Source organism: Hirundo rustica, chromosome 17 (genome assembly GCF_015227805.2).
Source record: "Hirundo rustica isolate bHirRus1 chromosome 17, bHirRus1.pri.v3, whole genome shotgun sequence".
Classification (NCBI taxonomy): Eukaryota; Metazoa; Chordata; class Aves; order Passeriformes; family Hirundinidae; genus Hirundo; species Hirundo rustica.
The window spans coordinates 10,369,343-10,388,219 of NC_053466.1; the positions used below are offsets into that span (position 1 = coordinate 10,369,343).

The window sequence follows — 18,877 nt, forward strand, 5'->3', positions numbered from 1 at the left end:
TGACAGTGACATGTGCCACAGTCACACCACTGAACAGCAAAAGAACTTATCTATAAGGCTAAGGGACCACACAGAATCTCACATTTCCCTTAAAAATATACCATCTACCACAGCAGCTTTTGATTGGGTTATCTGATGAACAGCTCCAAAGCTGGGTGAAGTGAACCACCTCTATCCCTGGAGACAGCCGAAGCCATCCCAGCCCCCAAAGGACCCCAGCCCTACTCTCCTGTACTCTTATTTTCAGTGAAGTGGCACAAGTACCTGTGCACTCCACCGTAAAGAAGATTCTGGAAGCAACCTAAATTAAAACTAACTCTAGGAAATAAAATTTAAAAAAAAAAAAATCAAGAAAAAAGTTTAACTCAAATCATTACCTTACACTGTAAAAATATTGGTGGTTGCCTTCATGTTACAGAGTGAAGAGAACTGCTCTTTCTACAATCATGCCAGTATTAAATATTCATGAACTGCAGTACCACACAGCAAACAAGCAGAGGCCATGGGCACTTCACTGCTGTGATCAGAGATAACAAGCAATTATTCTGTCTCTCCACTTAGTCTCACTGAATCTCTTATGCTAAGTGGTGTTGAAAGGTAGGAGCTGTCCTTGGCAAAGATGAGCCTTAATTTCACTCTTATTATTTCTATATGAACCATTTTAAGAAAAACTACTGTTATTTCATTTCTACACTTAATTATAGTTGCAACATCACTTCTACTACTACCAGCAGAAAAAAACCCTTAAGGTTTTTCGTATCTATGAACAGCTATCCAATTAAAAAAGAAAAAGTGAAGTTTTGCTTGCAAAATATAATACAAACTCTGAAAACTAAACCAGTTCAGTTACTGGAGGTGGGGGCAGTGTCAGCAGGATGTATCATATCTACCATACTTCGTACCTGGCTCTCCCTTGCTGGTTCGGCTGGGAATGGTGTGGGCATGCAGCAAACTGACCACTCTGTTCAGAGCAGTGGGCAGCTCTTCCTGACACCAGGATTCATCTAATTCACACTCTGGCTTCATCAGGCGCAAGGTCACATGGCTTACCAGAGTACCTGGAATGGAAGAACAAAGAATCCATGAGAGGGCTAAACCAAAATATTTCTCGAGAGAAAAACCCCCAGGAACACAGACCCGAGAATTGTAATAAAGCTCTGGGCAAGAGCCCTGGCTGCAAAGAGGCTCAGAGGAGGAAGCCCAGCCCAGGGCTGTCAGGGGACAGATTTCTTCACATGTGTGAGTTGCACTCATACCCTCCAAACTCTGCACAAGGAAGATGGTCCCACAATGACCAGACAAGTCTTTGTCTTTGGTGCCAGTCCTACCCAGCAGTAGGATCTCTGAGAAATAAGTAATCTCCCTAAACACTGTTCCAGGTGATTTTTCCTCCTGGCTTTCTGCGGTACATGGTCATGATCCACCGTCTGTAAGAGCAAGAATTTTCACCACCTTCAAAATGATACACCCTGCCCTTAAAGAGCAACTGCAAATACTCACCAAAGGTTTTCAGTCGAGCAGGCATGACACAGGAAGCTAAGGAAAGAAAAGGCTTCTTAATCCTTGGAGCAGCCAAAGGAGATCGAAAAAGTGGCAAGAAGGAACTGATAAGACCAGGGATGTACTGAGTGAGACCAGGAGGCTTTTTCTTTATAACAGTGTCCAGGAGTCCTAGAGCTGTTTCCAGCTCATCATCAAGCTGTAAAAGAAACAATTCAAGAGATTACCATAAAAAAACACTCCACTGGGAAAAAACAAAACCTGTGTTGTTAAATCTCATTTCTAATAACAGAAACAAATAGGTGATTGCTACACCATTTTCTCTCTATCAAAGTGATCTGGGTCATGGTAGCTTCAGAGGTGGCAAAAATACAACCAAAACTCACCTCCTTCAGCCGTTTCCTTATCTGAGCCTCCCTTTCCAGCTGTGCGTGCATCAGCTCCTTCTGCTTGCTCGTCAGCTGCACCTCATCCTTTATTCCCTTCTTCTTCTTTATCTCCTGCAACAGAGAGCCATGGTCATCATTATCTGGCTACAAACACCATCCCTTCAATTAGTCAGAGAAGCAAGTTAGAAACGGGGTTTTTTTTGCAATTTATTTTTAAAACAGTATCAAAATATCCTTCCAAGTATATCCCTCACGAGTAAAGACACAAAATGGAAATCAGCAGGTTAACAACACTTAGGTGTCCCTTTAGCAGAGTAACCTAAGTTTCTCCACAATGCTCACAAATTATTTGGTATCATTAAGAAGTGCTGTCCAGTTCTTTACAGGGGATGATGGTACCCTCCCCACACTCCCCAGAGCTAAGAGAAATCAACTTTTGTTTTAAAAATGGGATACATATAGATAGAAGTATTCCAAGTAGCTCAGAGAATCTTTCTCACCAGCACACACACATATGCCAGAAGCCATGGAACAACACATGACTTGCAATGAAGATTCTGACCAGCCTGGCATTCCTTTTTCCATCAACTCACCTCCTTCAGTTCCAGCTCAATGATTTGTTCCTTGAAGGAATATGCTTTGTTCTCCCTCTTCATGTTAGCCTTTTTCATACTATCCTGTTGAGCACTGAGAAGGAAAAGTACAGAAAGAATCAGCACTGCTCTGGACTAAGGACCAGGCATAAAAATCCAGGAACTTCTGTGTAGAAAGAGCATCTCACACACCCAGTCACCCACTGGCAAGAATGTCAGCAGTGATCAATCCCCAGATGTACTAAGGAGTCATGAAGACTTACCTCTGTATTATAGATTTGTCATACAGCTCTCCCTCGGGTGTCTTCATGATGGCAAATTCCTCTCGAGTAACCTGGCACAGAGCTGGATTCTCCATTGAGGCTGAGATAGTGCTGATGAGCTGTGGGAGCACTCTGCCAGGTGAAAGCAGGGAGAGAGAGCCCACTGCATTCATAGATGACTGTCAGGAAAATGAAGGAAAAAAACATAACCAGTCATGCTTCAAACTGTCTCCAAGAAGAATGCCCTGCTGAGGCAGCCCCCGCTACATTCCAATCCGCAATTCATTGTTCAGTGGGTACTTGAATCTTATCTACAATTCTACTCAGTTGCTTGTACATTCTTTCCTCTTAAATCCCAGCTCCTTTTCCTCACAGACATTCTCTTTTAAACTCCCTCTTCCCCACCTTTTAGACAGCCCTCCTTCCTTACAGACCAGTTAGTACTGAACTCCGCCGAGACATCTCCCAAAACGAACGCAAGGAAAGCAGTTTATCACCTGGTTCTCCGGAGTGTAGGTGGTGATCCTGGGTAAGATGTCATTCAGGTGTTTGGTAATGAAGTCTTTAGGATCTATCTTCATCTTGATGAGGAGGGCTGGCCAAAGTCCTGGCTGCACTGCCACTAGCAAGAAGAATAAATGAGCATAATAAACATAAAGCTGGCACAACAAACCAAAAAGGTACAATAAAAACTCATACACTGGCCATGAGAGCCTTACCCCTGCACTTACCTACAGAAGGATGATGGCTCACCAGCAGCATCTCCAGGGCCAGCTTCTCTGGCTCAAAGGAGTCCACATCCAGCCCTGCCACACTGGAGATGACACAGAGGGCCTCATGCAGCACACGAGGGGGAATGTACGTCCTTCCCAGCTCCGACAGCTCTCCCGCCTCTGTCACCAGCACCTCCTGAGGCAGAACCTGAAAGGACAACACCAAACCTTCCTGAGACCTGAGCACAGTAACACCAGGCTGAATGCCATCTCCCTCTCAATAATAAAAACCTGAAGTGTTCAAAGGAAAGAACAGCATACAGGACAACAGCAAAACCAAAGCACAGAGATGACAGTGACAAGAAGATTAAGAACGGAGGACTATACTGGATTTGGCAAGCTGGGGTAAAATAAAACTAAAATGATCACTTCTGGCAAAGACTCTGGAAAAAGTTAAGCCAGCTGGCTGGGAACAGTATGCCCAACTTCTGCAGTCTATAAGCCAGGGCCAAATAACCAAGGTACAAAAAAAGGAATGAAGCACTTGGTCTTTCAGCAGAGATTAAATTTGCATTAAAATAATAAAAATACATGGAAAACTACAGCTTCCTCCTCAAAACATTTTGGATATGTCTTTTCCATCTATGTAGGGAAGACTAGGCATACCCCAGACGTTGATACTGTAATATGCAGTAATTCAGTAACAAGTGGCATTCCAGGAGATCATCTGGAGCTGAATCCCGTTTACATCGGGCTGTATGTCAACAGCAAACCTAGAGCAGAGAGGAGACTGGCACCACTCAAACATCTGTCTGAGCAGACAGATGGCTACTCACCTTATGAGAGCTGAGAACCACTTTGAGCTCCTCCAAAAGCCCATAGGCCAGTTTGTACCCCCCCAGAGAGGACAAGAGCTTCTTCACTGTTTGGTGGGCCTGTCTGCGGACGTGCCAGGTGCGGCTCAGCAGCACGGCCACCAGGGCACGGTGGTACTGCCTGCAGACACAGACACACGGGGTGAGCCAGGGAGGCAGCTCTGCCACCAAGGGGACACAAAGGCACCAGGAGAGCTACACTCCGTGCCAAGCCACAGGCCCACCCCCCCAGTGCCCACAGCAACACTCTGGGGTCAGATGGGGATCGGGGACAGCAAGTCACCGTACGTACTGAACTTTGCTTTCAGGCAGCCGTTGTGCATGATCCAAGAGCAGGCGCTCTGTCAGCTGCAGCACTGTACACATGGCTGGGGGAAAAGACAAATATTTAAAACAGCATGAGACTTCGTAAGGAAAGAGATTTTTTTTACCTGAAAACAAATGGATGGCAAGCAGGACACATTAAAATAGCTCCCCAAGCTGAGCCTCTCATTGAATCTCATAATCTCATTGAAGCTAGAGACAAATCCAACTCAGATCTGCCAAGACTGGGAACTGAATCATGATTTCATTGAAACGTTGTTAGTTGGATCCCAGGACAATTTTCCTGACCATTGTGTGTGACCTATTTTGGTCTAAGTTGACAGAGCAAAGCAAATTATGAACGCCACGCTCAGTGCTTCAGTTCTGTTAATTCCTGAGTCCTGCCAAAATAGCTTCAGTGGCAATGAAATGGGTACTGAGTGTGAGCTGTCACAAGGCCCTTCCATTCCTTTACCATTTGGAATGAAAAATGAACTCAGGTTCATGAAGAAATAAATTAATTCATTTTCAAGCTTAGACTACAGCTAGGGTAGATGTACTTCTGAAGAGTACACAGCTCATTTTAATCTGAAACTGTATCCTCCAAGGATCACAGAACAGGGCTAACAACATTAGTCCTTGTCAAGTACTAGGAAACGGAGTTAAACAGCAACTGGATATACAATAACTGCCAATTTACCTTCCTCTGATGCAGATTGCAAAAACTTCTCAGACGTAAAAATTTGTTTTTTCTCATCCAAAATCAGCTGCCAGAAACCATTCAGCTTAGACTCTGACAAAAAAAAAGAACAGATCTCCATTAAGGATGTTTCAAAATAAGTCAGAACTCATCAGTGCACATAAAATACAGTAGAATTCTCTCTACTGATATCCCTCAAGTTACTTCTAGCCTTACTTGTATTCAATTATAAAGCCTCTCATTGCCCTCATTCAGAACTATAAACACACCCTAAAAACCACCAGCTGACAAAAAATACTTTCTCTGACTTATACGTGTGAAATGTAAAGTCTGATTCACCTTAATCTTTCAAAAAGCAAACTTTCCTAGAAATAAGGAAGAGGAGGAAAGTAGTCTGCTGCTTTTGGTAGAACACATCTGATTTTATATCCTGGCAGACGTATGGACTCAGAGAGCTCTTGTATTATCCTCTGATGGGGGACAGAATTCCAGTCCCTATGCTTTCCAAAGGTTTGTAAAAGCAAATAACAACCAAGTAATACTTCCACTGCATCAGTCAAATCCAACCATGTAAGGTCAGGGCATACATCTGTCAGAATAAAGAGGAATACTGCCCTATGTGAATGGAAGCTGGAATTTGCAAAGCCATGGAAGAGTAAGAACTCTTCACTGACATAAATGAAAAAATGGGGATTAATCTTTCTCTGGTTAATAGAATACCAATGACTCTCTATGTAGAAACTATACAGATTAAGAAATAGTATCTTCTGGACACTGTCAAGAAGTGTTAACCCTCACAACCTGTTTATATTGGATTCTGCCAGCTGTTTTGTGACCTTACCAGTTTGTCCCTCAATTACAGACATCCTGCAGATCAATAAAGCTGCAGCAACTCCTTCAGTTACCATGGGAACCTGAGTACTTTGAGATGCTGCTTTTTCTACCGTCTGGATCAGCATGGGCAGCAAGTCCATTCCCTGCAATAATGTGTCACCTGAGGGGACAAAAGAGACACATTACAAAACAGCACGGTCCTCACTTTACAACCCAGGTATGTTCCATGAGATAGAATCAAAGAAAGGAATCAGACACACACTGGGAAGGCGAATCTCCCAAAGTATTTGCCAGTCACTGTCACTAAATTGCAACTATGAAAAGCTCAATGGCAACCCCTTCAGTCCTTTCCTCACAGACAGAGCAGTCCCTTCTCAGTAAATTAAGTTTCTGTTCAAGGGATGCAAAAGAAAATGCTAATTCAGTTATATTAAAGGAATTACTTCAAATCACAGGAAGTCTGACTTCAAAGACTAATGTTTCCCTGAGAGAGAGAAAGCAAATTCCTGGCAAGTCATGACCATCTGTTTCACTTCAAACATTCCGAAGTTAAGGAATCCCAGAGGTTTACAAATGTGGATGAAATGCTACAGTCAAAGGGGGCAGGACCAACAGATGTAAATCTCTAGAGGATCACCAAAAGGAATAACTCCTCAAGTTCTTAATTTCAAACACAGTGTTTTTTTGGTTTTTTTAAATTTCCAAGAGTCACAGCCAGAGACCAAGATCCCACTGTGCTGGGTGCTATATAAAACAACAGTATGGCTCCTGAGCTAGAAACCTTACCATTTAGGTGTAAGACAAAAATAAAGCAATCAAAATTACTTTGAGATCTATGAAAGACAGCAAGATGGGCAGTGATATTAGTTATACAAGGAAACAAGCCATTTTTATAAACTTGAAGGCAAAAGAGAGTTTAAGGAGAAATATGAAGGAGGACAGTGCACAGTCAGTGCTTTACAAAATCTTTCCTAATCTGCACGGCTTTCTATATCAGGAAGCACAAAGACTGGTAACTCTCCCCACAGCCAAGAGTTATTAACAGCTGCCCAGTTTTACCTTTGAAGGAGGCTAGCATGCACTGCAGGTAGGCATGTCTCACCGCTGAAGTCGAGGTTTTAAGGCTGAAGGCTTTCTTTAGCCATTCCACCAGCTTTTTAGGAACTTCCGTGGTGAACCGAACACACCAAAGAGCCAGGACAGAGACTGCATGAACCAATGTGCCTTCATGGACTAGAGAGAATCGCAGAGCTCACATCAGTTCAGCAATTGCAGAAAGGACAGAACATAAACCAGAAAGCAGCTAACAACATCAGGATGCAGGAAAAGAACATGTGCTCCTAACAGGCACAACACCGTCTCCTTGGGGTTGCTCATCAAAACAGGGCAACAGATTCTGCAACACAGCAAGCAAGAACCTAGATTTATCCTGAATAACCATGTGAAAATCCTCCTCAAGATGAAAGGAGCTTGGCAAACCAAGAACAAAGGCAAGAGGTCTCACCTTCTTGTTGCAGGAAAGGGATGAAAAGCTCAGCCACAGTTGCACTCAGAGCTTGGCTGGAGGGTCCAGAAACCACATGGTGACTAAGGCTGCCAATCCCTGAAAGGACAGAATTCTCTCAGTAGTTCCCAAACTACCAGCAAAAGATCTAAAACCAATCAAGAACAACCCTTTACACTTCAATCTTTGCACAGACATCTCTTTTTCTTGTCACTACATCTGGATATCACATCCACCATGTACCACACTACCAGACTTCTGTCTTCATTTTCACTCTGGGTACAAGTTATCTTCACTGAATAAAATTTCTGGCCTACCAGCCAATTATTTTCTCAGAATAGAAAGTCAGGAACTGGTATGTATCTAGCACCCTTTATGGCTTCAACTACAGCTAATTTAGAGTGACAGGCAGGAAATCCTAAAAGCTGTGGTAGAGATCCTTTCCCTTCAGCCTTCTGCTCAATTTCTTCCACCAGAGAAGCAGCTTTCTTCTAGGATCCTCACCTGAAAGAACACTCATCTTCTGGGCAACAACTGTCAGCTTCCCCTCTGAGCCTGCCAACAAAAACCACAAAGGTGACAGGTGATTACAGGCAACAGCTCTGTGTTACATCAAGAACCTCCTCCAAAACACAAAAGCTTGCCCTATTATCTCTGATCCAGGCTGAGCCACCCCCTCCATACAGGCAGTAAAGAGAACAGAAAGTACAATACACAAAACTCCTTGAGGCTGTCAAATCTTGATTCATCCCCACTGCTTACCCTACAGTTTACTCACCCCCTAAGATGGCAAAAAGGTGCCTGCCCAGTGACTCCACAGCCGAAGGATCGCTGCACTGCCGAGCCAAGTTCTTTAATGCCACAACTGCTTCATCCATCAGCTGCACACTGTTGGATTTCAGATGACCTAGAAAATAACACACGAGCTAAGAGATCCTTAGAACAAACTGCATAAAATCAGCAAGGAAGGATTATCTTTACATGTGGCTTAATGCAGATTCTGGAACCATCGTGTGAACTATTCCGGTTCCAATTTACAGCATCATCCTCCCTCCCACCTAAAACAACCGTTTCACCAGCCATCAAACTGCTGTAGGTACAGCCAGAAAAGTTGCAGAAAGCTTACTCTGAATTCATAATTCCCTCCAGAAGTGAGAGTACTTACTGGCCAGTCCTTTCACAATGTCTAGAGCATACTGGCTAAGATCCAGGTTCACAGATACGAGCAAGCAAGAGATTGCTGTCAACATAAGAGATAAAAACAAAATGTGATATGCCATTAGCATTTTAATACATTCTTCCCCACAGTTCATATCAAGAGCAGACAGGGTAGTAAGGAGTAGGAATAAAAAAAAAACCTACTGAAATCAATGCCCAATGAACAGAATAATTCCGGATTATTCCTAGCACTCAGCTGTGAAATCCTGACCTCGGTGCAAACAGTAGCTATCACATACCCTGGCACTTGGGTTCACACCACAAAAGTTGCTCCTCCACATCTAACCCCTGGATGCCAGACAATCCTGCCTGCACTCAGGGACCAAAAGCATAGCCCAGAGTGACACTGCCCCAACAGCTCCAGAGCACCAAGGATTTAAACTTTTTGACAGAGCAATGCAGAGATGACAGACTCACTTTCAATTACATTCTCAGGACTCCGCAGCAGGGATTTCTGCAGAGTTGGCAAAACAGAGTCCTTGAACTCGGCGTGGGACATGTAGCGAAGCAGCGGAGAACAGCCATCCTGCAAAGGGGACAGGGCACTCAGCACACGGCAGTGCTGCCTGGGGCACATCACAAGCAGCTCCAAACACTGTCTCACCAGCACATGCTTCTGAGGCTTTGTCTTGCTCATAAGGATGGTCTTCAAGTAGAAATCCAGGAGAGCACTCTGAACAAGCAGAAACACCAGATTACAGCCACATCTCAACCTGTACACAGCTCCCAGCACACCGTCAGGTGCCAAGCTGGACACCCCACCTCCTCCACTCCTCCTCTGAAAGCTCTCCTGCCACCCTCACATGAACCAGCCATGCAGAGACCAGTGCTCCCTGCTCTACCCTGAGCCCAACACTCAAACCACACTGAGAGCTACACGCTGCCTTTCATTCCCACAGCACGGACAAGGCAGGAAGCTGTATGGTGGATATCCACAGAAATGCACAGACAACACCAAACAGCCACAGATCTGGCACCTCCGCTCTAAACACACCCCAGCTGTTTCAGTCAGAAGTGCAAGACTAATGAATTGACAGATAGTGAAGCCAGGGCAGATGCAAAGTCCCAGCCTCACTAAGACATCTGTTTAGTCCCATCCTGATGCTTCTTATTCCCCCCACAAAAAGCTGTACAACAGATTTACCTTGTACCGCTTAATAATATCCATCTCCTTCTGGGCTGTGCAAAACTGCACCACAAGTCCCAGCATTGCAGCATAACTCTGGTTTGGTTCAAGCCCAAGAATGACAGAGAGGTACTGATCCACCAGATCCTGGTTCTTAAGAGAAAAAAAGCAAAGCACATTAACACCACAGAACAGAACAGCTGTAGAATACGGCACATAATGTATACATCACCTCTTTCCACAGCCTGTTCAATTTCTTCACAGCCCCATCCACTGCCTGTTTGTGAGAGCCTCCCAGGACTTCCAAAAGGAGTAAACACTGAACCTCCACCTGCCAAAGACAACAGCCAAAAAAACCTTTATGCATCTGCTTCTCAGAGAGCTCGTATCAAACAAGACATGCCAAATTGTCAGTGATTGTCAAAGATTAGCTGAATCTCCTTAAGTCTTTAGATCATCTAAGTTCTTCCAACAAGCTGCCTTTGCTTTCATCAAACACCTCTGAGCAGAACCATACCTAACAGTGTTGGAAACACTGAAAATAGATTAAATCCCTTCTTAAAATCTGTTCCAACTATATCCCAGTGTGCTATGAGTACAGTCGCACGTTTGTGTAAAGGAAGTGAAAGGAAGGCAAAAGCTCCTTGACGCTGTACGACAGAGTACCACACAGAGAGATTTCAAGGGAGGCACAAGGACTTCATGCCACACTGCAGATGCCCCTCAGAGGCACCAGTAGCCATCTCTGTATGCAGAGCAACTGCACAGGTGCAAGACTGCCCCACTTATCCTTCATACACCACCTGCTTTCTCCAGGGGAACGGGGGAGATCACAACACATCAAATCCCCTTCTAAACTTGGATTCTAACTTGATGTTTTCAGTTACATTCATAATTGTTTGCAACACTGCAGCAACTTAAACACATTAGAAATATTTAAGTCCATATCTGTGATGGGATATTTCTGCAAACATTAAAGAACCTACCAGTTTTTTCCACGTTTCTCCCTGTCTCTTGTCAGGTGTTGGAAAGACGGTGCGTACAAGCAGGCATGTCCAGGAGAGTGCCAGCAGAGCTGCAGATCCACTGCTCTTACTGTTGTACAAACAGGAGAGGAAGGTAAATCTTCACGGGACATAATTTATACCTACTAGACCATTACAGACCCATTTTGCCCAAGTTAGAACAGCACCTGACTGACAGGCAATTTTATCACACAAAAATGCGGCTAAAGCCTTGGTTTTTCAAGGAAATAATCAGCCCTCAGAAGGTGTTTGTTTCAGCTCTGGTTTGACACTCAAAGCTTCCAAATGGCAGGAGAAGCAGTAGAACATCTGACATGTGATGAAATTCCCTTTCCTAATACTTTTGGAGACTGTTTCTTGAAAGAAATTCCTCATCTCCCCAGAGCTGAAGTTTAACAAAGACTAAACCGCAACTCAGCCCCAATCCATCAGCAGTCATACCAGGATGAGATGGAAGAGGTAAGACAGGAACATCTGAACGGTATTAACAGCTTTGTCTCTAAAGGCTTTTAACGCTTCTGCCAAACAGCAGCAGAAGGCTCATTCTGAACAGGAGGAGCTGCCAGCAACTCAGAACTGCTTCCACACAAAGCGACCCACCTGGGCACTCCAGCCTTGCCGCCGATCCCTGAGGACTGAAGTGAGTGCAGTAGGTTTTTTGCCGTGGCCTCAGGCTGGGATTCTGCGAGCTGCTGAAGGGCCAGCTGCAGGGCTCTGCGGGACGCCGCGTCCCTGCGACAAACATGGGTCATGAACATCCTAAACCTGCCCCACCGCACCGTTACCAACCCTGCGCCACACTATGGCTCTGCTTTCTCAATTCAGCAGTCAAGCTAATAAGTTTTATCCTTGCTGTTCTGCAGAGTGGAGAAGTTTCTGTCAGGAACCTCCATTCCCTTCCTCAAGTGACAATCCCTACAATCCCTCTGGTAGATTGTAGAAGAAAATGGGTTCTGAACAGCTCCTCTACAACAGACCACGATTTAATCCCACCTAAAATTGTCTAAAAGGCATCTAAAAGACAGCTCATTCTTGCTTCACAAGGACATGGGTGTTCTTTCTTGCAAACTAAACCACAGGATTAAAGTTTTAATTTCAAAATTAAAGGTGAAATGCAAGGCAAATATTGTAAAACTTTTTAATATCAATGCTCCCCTGAGAATGTAATTACAAGATGACACCCTTCGGTGTCACGTACATCTCTGTGGCACTGCATGCTAACATTTCCAGATGCTCCAGACCAATTTAACTACTAAATACTGACAGATTACATAATACATAATGAATTTACTCACCGGTATCGATGCAGAGTAAGGCAGAAGAGTTTGCAAAGGCCTTTCACCGCACCTTCTGGAAGATCTGTAACAATGCATTTCAAAAGACTTCTTCATAAATCACTGAGCTCTTAATTTTTAACACAAACATGATTCACTTCATGACTGAAATCAGTCAACTGCTCGCATCTACGAAACTGCTTGCAAGAATCACAGTAAAAATTTTGCTCTTTTTAAATATTTTATGCATATTTTTAAAAATAATGGTAAAACTGGAATACTTTGTGAAACACAGTCATCTTCAGAAAATGAGAGAAATAAGTTTAAAAAATTTGCTTCAGCTGTTTTATTAAGACCATCTGTAATCTTCCACACTCCCCATCTCTACACATGTGTGTATCCAAATATTCCACGAGTACTCAAAAAACAAGCCAAGAGTCATGAAAGAAACTCAACTGATACACTAATGAAGAACTAACATACACAATGCTCCAACTATTGACTGGAAAAAGCAGATGTGCCAAAAGCTGGGGTTCTGTGCGCCCCACGAGCCTCACTCTTGGAATTAACCCTGTGATGGAGCACTGGCTCAAAACGCTGCCAGCCTCCTCCCTCAAATACCCCTCACACAGCCTTTTGAAACAAAACATTTTAACATTCTCCTCCACCCAGGTAAGCAGAACAGTGCTCCCAAGCTTTTACCTTTCCCAGAAATACATTTTCCCAGCTCACTGAGGATCTCTCTCCGCTCCTTCACGCTGGCTGTAGTTACTTTCACTGCAAACCGCTTCAGTGTGTCAGAAATCTAAAACCACAAAGCAGAAAAACCATCAGACCGCCTTTGATATCAACCCACAGAATGCAAACCAGGGCAAGGAGAACATGTCACTCGCTACACATGAGCTCCTAGTGCCCAAATGTGAGCATCCACCATCTCGTCCACCAAGGAAGGGTCAACTGTGCTGCACACACTGTGAAACTCCTTCCCCAGGGCTGAGGGACAATTGCTCTGCAATTATCTGTGCTCTCGTGCTCTGTAAGAGACACTTACCTCTCTAAAAGTAACACAGAGTAAGAGCTAGGACCCATAATCCGGAGTACAGGACCTTTCAAAGCAAAAAAGAGTAACTTCCAGAATCCAGAGGAGCTCCTCCCTGTATGTTATCTCCTGATGTCCAGGTAGTCCTGAAGGGCACTTGAGCTGAAGACAACCCAGGGAGACCTACACACCCACCCAGGTTCTCTGCATTTACATAAACCAAAGTACTGCTCTCCAGGAAAGGCTTTTGAAATTCAGCTCTTAAACTGAGCAACTTTATATCATCTTTTCAAAAGGCAGCAAATGACCATGTCTTTAGAAACTCATCGAAAACTTCCTTCCCTTTTCAATCTTTCTCAGAGATCTTCAAAGCTGCTTCCAGTGAAGCTTTTTGCTGACACACTGGAAGGCTAATCCTGCACAGTGGTTTCCTGGCCTTTAAAATCCATCCACACCTCCCTGAGACTGTGACCATTTCACACCCACAGGTCCCCTTAAAAACTGGCTGGAAGCAGTGCTGCACCTCTGAACAGTAAGGCTAGGCTGAGCTGCAAAGGGTGACCAACAACATCACTGACACCAGAACCAAAAGAACTAGCTGCTCGTATGGACCTGCTCTTCTTTCAAAGCTTTCAATTACATGAGTTCATCATATGCAAACTCAAACCAAGCTGCACTTACTCATGCTGCTTAATGACAAGCAGGCAGGTGTGCAGACATGAAAAACGTGTTAAGATTATCCTAAGTCTAGAAATCAAAAATATAAATTATGTATAACACTACATAACTACATAACACTACTCACCAGCATCTCAGAGACTTACACAAACTGCAAAACCTCGACTACCCAACAAGTCTCCACGGAAAAGCCACTGGGACAGGCTTCACCAGTCTGCTTTTCGGTTTTAATTTTTAGGGTGTTTATGTACACATTCGACAGCCAGCATACCAGCCAGCATTGCTTCTGCAAACAAGTTCAGAGAACAAAGCCGGTATTTGTACAAGCAAGGACCTGATGCCGAGCAGACTGGGATTTGCTCTGGGAACATCCCAAGCCCCTGAGGATGAAGCCGGCGGTCCCAGGCAGCCCGGGCACAGGGAGCGGTCACACCGCGGCCGGGCGGTGCGAACCGGGAACAGCCGCGCACGGCGCCGCAGCCGGGCGGACGCGGTTCGTGGGGGGCCTCGATCGGGCCGGGCCCCGCCGCCCCCCGCTCCGCCCGGGTTCCCCGGCGGCGGCGGCCCCTTCCCGCGGGCCGGGCCCGGCGCGGTGCGGGCGGCTCGGCGGGGCCCGGCCCGGCTGCCACGTCCCCGGGCGGCTTCGGGCGCGGGCCGGGCCCCGCAGCCAGACCGAGGGCGCGGCGGGGCGGGAGCGGGCCGAGGCGCGGCCCCGGGCGCAGCCCCCGCCAGTCTCCCCTGCCCGGGCCGGCCCCTGCGCGGCCCGTCCCGCTCTCACCTGCGTGTCGGCCGCCATCGCTCCGCCGCGACCCCGGAACCGGTAGCGGCTTCCGGGGCGGGCCCGGCGCCACGGCGATGGGCGCTGCCCCTGTCCCGGGAGCCCCGGCCCCGCCGGCGGAACGGGACGGACGGGCGGCGGCTGCAGCCCCCAGACCGGCTGCGTGCAAGGCCTGTGCTCGGCCTGGCCGCGGAGAGCTGCGCTGCGGCCCCGAGAACAACCGCTCCCCAGCAGCACCCGGGACCGGGGCACAACCGCTCCCCTGCCCCGGCCCGAGAACAACCATTGCACTGGAGCGCAGGGCCGCTGGGGTTACACCTTAACCAAACCCCAGCTGATACGGAGACTACAACATAGATGCAGGCACACATGGAGGTGTAAAACAGTTTTTTATTTCTCCCATCGGGACAGCTCTGACAGAGGCAGAGGGTGGACTGCTCTTAGTCAAAGAGACCAAATCCCATGTCCTCGTCAGATTCCTCCGACTCCTCCTTCGCTGCCTCCTTTGCTGGAGCAGCAGCAGCGGCAGCAGCAGGTGCAGCTGCTTCAGCTACCACAGGCATGGCTGCCACAAAAGCTGAGGGGTCTGCCAGGAAGGCCTTCACCTGCAAAAGTGGAGGGAAAAAGGTAAATTCACAGGGAACAAAACATTTGGCAGGACTAAACCTTTGCAATGATAAAGGCAGCACTTAGAGGTTGCCAGAATCCAAACAGGTCTACTTATCACTAGCAGATACCAAGAACCAAAGACACTTCAGCCACGCTGAGTGCAACAGCCCCGAAGAAGGAAGACCAGGTAAATCAGATTTCTCCTGCCATTTGTATACAACATGTGGAAGCAAGTGCTCCTTCTCCAGACATATCCTACAGGCGTGTCCCAGTCCTCTCAAACCAGGGGACATGTTGTGAAGGTGCCTGGCTGCGCTTCTAGCACCCCTCCCTGCAGAGCTCAGAGCCAGCCATTACCTTTTCAGCCAGTGGGAAGGTGTAGTCAGTCTCCACAGCCACGGCCAGCACACGCTTGTACCCATTGATGATGGAGTGGGGCACAGATGCGATGGTCGGGTACCCAATTTGCAGACAGATACTGGCAACATTACGAACACCCTGCAAAGAGACAGACTCGTGTTCTTGTGGTCTGAGAAATAACTTGAACTAGAAACCACAGCAGATGGCCAGATGACAACTTTTACACTGCCAACACAAAGGAAAGCGTGCAATGCACACAGGTAAAAGCTCCAGTGAAATCAAGACAGCAAGAGTTAAATGTCACTGATCTCTGCTCTTTGGTGACCAGTGACAGGACATGAGAAAAGCATAAAATCTGTGTCAGGGGAGTTTGAAGTGGAATAATAAGAAAATGTTCTTCCCCAGAGGGTGGTTGTGCACTGACCAGGCTCCCCATGGAATGGTCATGGCCCAAGGCTGCCAGAGCTCAAGAAGCATTTGGACAACGCTCTCGGGCACAGGGTAGGACTGCTGGGGTATCCTGTGCAGGGCCAGGAGCTGGACTCAACGATCCTTACAACTCAGGATATTCCATGATTTTAACTGGCCTTAAATGATTTCTGAAGCAGCTTCAGATGAAGAATCCTACAGGAAGGTACTTCCTGACACACAGTTTCTCTAGGGAACCAGGGAGAGCTCCTGACTCTGCAGAACCTCATGGAAAATACCAGACAGGACACTTTGTTCTGGGGCAGCGCTGGCTCCCAGAGCAGCGAGGCAGAACACGAGGGACAGGGCTGTGGCACTCACCTCCAGGAAACATTTGTGCAAGGTCTCCTCGGTGATGTCCAGCACTTCAGGGTTGTAAATGCTGCCATTGTCAAAGACCTGCTGGATCACCAACCCAAAGGAGAACGGGGAGATGTTCAGCATGTTGAGCAGGGTGGCTTCACTGGCACCCACTTTGTCTCCAGTCTTGATCAGCTGCACATCGCTCTGAGGAGATCAGGGAAAGGGAGTCAGTACACACCAAAAAATTCCAGCATGTCAAAGCAGTGGGACACAAACGCAGATGGTGGAACTGGAGGAACAAATGAGCACAACCAACATGCTCCACATTCTCAGTTGCAAGAGCAGAGAAACCCCCAGACCCCATAAACAAGTCCATGGAGAAAGGCAGCACCTTTCCTACATTATCTACAGGTTGCTCACCCACAGGTTCCTCTGACAGAGCCTACCCCTGGAAATTTGATGGAGAACTTCAATCCCTCCACGCTTGGAGCCAAGCCAGACACTCTCCCTCTCCAGATCCAAAAGTGCAACAATCACACTGCTCATACAGTATCTTGGCACTAATGAGAACTCTGGCTTTCACAGCTCCCTCAGCTGTAACAGTCAAGGCCTCCCAGTCAAGCAACAGCTCCAACAATTGCAGCTCACTGACCAGAATTTCAATAGTCCCTCTGGAAATCTTCGTGGTGATGCCCAAGGCCTGGAAAAAGGAGGTCTTCTCAGGTCCAAGGCCTGTGTTCTGGGCTGGCACAGTCACATCACAAGGAGCAATAGCACCGGCACGGGCAGCAGCTGGCACCTGAGATGGGAGAAACAAGAAGCCTGCAAGAATGTTCACCTCAGATCTTGTGGGATCACCTCCTCCAGGACAGACAGCACCCAGGCACACACGAGTGAGGCAGCTGAACTTAAGCAGTTTGGCTAAGACTGAAGAGGCCAATTCCCAACCCTTGAGGATTCCTACTAAGCAGGTATCCACCATGAAGACTGTTTTATTTTGCATTCCATCTCAGCCTAAACATGCTGTGAGGGCTGATCTCTTACCTTGTTAGCCAGCAGCATGTCCCGGATCTCAGTCAGATCCTCCTTAGTGAAGACAAAGCCTACATTCCCACGGATATGAGGAAGCAGCCTGAAGGGAAGATGATAGCCTTCAGTTTTACTCCTTAGAAAATCTCCCCTCCTCCAAACAGAGGACCCAGAAGTGCCCTCAGGCAGCATTACCCACTTTTCTAGTGCAGGATTATTCTCCAGATGACCACGAATAGCTTTGCGCATCATCGTGTTCTTCCCCATCAGCACAACAGCTTTTCCACGCAGGGACATACGGATCTGCTGCATCTGCTTGGATCCCACGTTGTCTGCTCCCACAATGAAACATTTTGGGTAATCATCCAGGAGTTGCTGCAGCAAACGAAACACTGTAACTATACAAAGTAATTCGGAGCACTGCACAAAGCAGCATTACAACCTCAGTACGTTAAAACGTTAAAAAAAAATCTGTCAGAAGTTTGAGAATTATGAGCTCCAATTGAGGCTGGGTGCGCCATAGGCTGCATCCTGCATTCAGCCATCGAGTCACATCCCTGAACAAGTCTGCAAGCGCCAAGGAAAATTCTCAGCAGGCCTGATCTGGACGATCTCACATCTCTTCCTACTGCCAGGTACTCATTCGGACACCCCACAGCACTTACCTACCTCTCTTAAAAGCACCCCAGCCCGGCCCTCCCGGCTCCCGCTGCTCTGAGCCTGCCCCGGCAGCGCCCCACGAGGGCTCCGAGTAGACACTCACGATGATTTTCATAAAATAGTTGGACTTCCACGTAGCCCTGTCTTCCCTGGGCATCTCGGCGGTGCTCCAAGGATCGCCCGGTGGGTTTAAAGACGAGCTGGGACCTGCCAGGAAGAAGAGCGCCCAGGTGGGTCCCCACCCTTCGCTTCCCTCCGCCCTGGGGCCCAGCGCTCCCAACCCCACAGCCCGGCCGCGGCTCAGGACCCCGCTTCTGGTCCCGCTCCGCTTCCCTCGCCGCGGTCCCCCAGCCCCAGCCCCGCCCGGGCCCCGGAGCGGCCGCGCCGCGCCCGCACCTCCACGAGGGCTCCGGGAAAGAAGGGCCGCAGGGCGGACCCGTCTCCTTTTATACCGCGGGTCACGACCAATCGCAGAGCGCCGCGGGGCTGCCTCCCCTCATCCCATTGGCTGCCCTTCACGTCAATCATCCGCCGCTCCGGAGGCCGCGCCTGACGCCAGCGGAAGGCGCCAAGGCGCAGGAAAGCGCGGGCGGCCGGGTGCGCGTCGCCCCCTGGCGGCAGGAGGAGTGCCTGCCC

General features: G+C 47.4%; 2 protein-coding genes across 3 annotated transcripts in view; both read right to left on the minus strand.

Moving 5' to 3' along the window:
- The window catches only part of GCN1 (GCN1 activator of EIF2AK4), a 38,126-nt gene extending 23,285 nt beyond the window's left edge, over nt 1-14,841 (minus strand). For both annotated transcript variants that reach the window (XM_040080555.1, XM_040080554.1), the window contains exons 1-25: nt 14,813-14,841; nt 13,020-13,122; nt 12,339-12,402; nt 11,644-11,775; nt 11,005-11,113; nt 10,251-10,349; nt 10,037-10,171; nt 9,497-9,565; nt 9,310-9,418; nt 8,840-8,914; nt 8,453-8,581; nt 8,179-8,229; nt 7,675-7,773; nt 7,230-7,403; nt 6,178-6,330; nt 5,337-5,429; nt 4,626-4,701; nt 4,295-4,454; nt 3,477-3,666; nt 3,243-3,367; nt 2,746-2,924; nt 2,483-2,576; nt 1,887-2,000; nt 1,501-1,699; nt 903-1,058 (exon numbers count right to left, since the gene is read on the minus strand). In XM_040080555.1, the coding sequence (XP_039936489.1) occupies nt 903-1,058; nt 1,501-1,699; nt 1,887-2,000; nt 2,483-2,576; nt 2,746-2,924; nt 3,243-3,367; nt 3,477-3,666; nt 4,295-4,454; nt 4,626-4,701; nt 5,337-5,429; nt 6,178-6,330; nt 7,230-7,403; nt 7,675-7,773; nt 8,179-8,229; nt 8,453-8,581; nt 8,840-8,914; nt 9,310-9,418; nt 9,497-9,565; nt 10,037-10,171; nt 10,251-10,349; nt 11,005-11,113; nt 11,644-11,775; nt 12,339-12,402; nt 13,020-13,122; nt 14,813-14,830 (2,905 nt within the window). In that variant the 5' untranslated portion in view covers nt 14,831-14,841. The remainder of the gene's footprint in view (nt 1-902; nt 1,059-1,500; nt 1,700-1,886; nt 2,001-2,482; nt 2,577-2,745; nt 2,925-3,242; nt 3,368-3,476; nt 3,667-4,294; nt 4,455-4,625; nt 4,702-5,336; nt 5,430-6,177; nt 6,331-7,229; nt 7,404-7,674; nt 7,774-8,178; nt 8,230-8,452; nt 8,582-8,839; nt 8,915-9,309; nt 9,419-9,496; nt 9,566-10,036; nt 10,172-10,250; nt 10,350-11,004; nt 11,114-11,643; nt 11,776-12,338; nt 12,403-13,019; nt 13,123-14,812) is intronic.
- Nucleotides 14,842-15,182: 341 nt separating this feature from the next.
- Nucleotides 15,183-18,684, minus strand: RPLP0 (ribosomal protein lateral stalk subunit P0). Its single transcript, XM_040080579.2, has 8 exons — nt 18,638-18,684; nt 18,345-18,448; nt 17,781-17,956; nt 17,597-17,684; nt 17,205-17,351; nt 16,571-16,756; nt 15,779-15,919; nt 15,183-15,417 (listed from the first exon to the last, which is right to left on the minus strand). Exons 2-8 carry the CDS (start codon nt 18,396-18,398, stop codon nt 15,253-15,255), a joined length of 957 nt encoding a protein of 318 aa, XP_039936513.1. The 5' UTR covers nt 18,399-18,448; nt 18,638-18,684; the 3' UTR covers nt 15,183-15,252.
- Between the last annotated feature and the right edge of the window lie 193 nt (nt 18,685-18,877).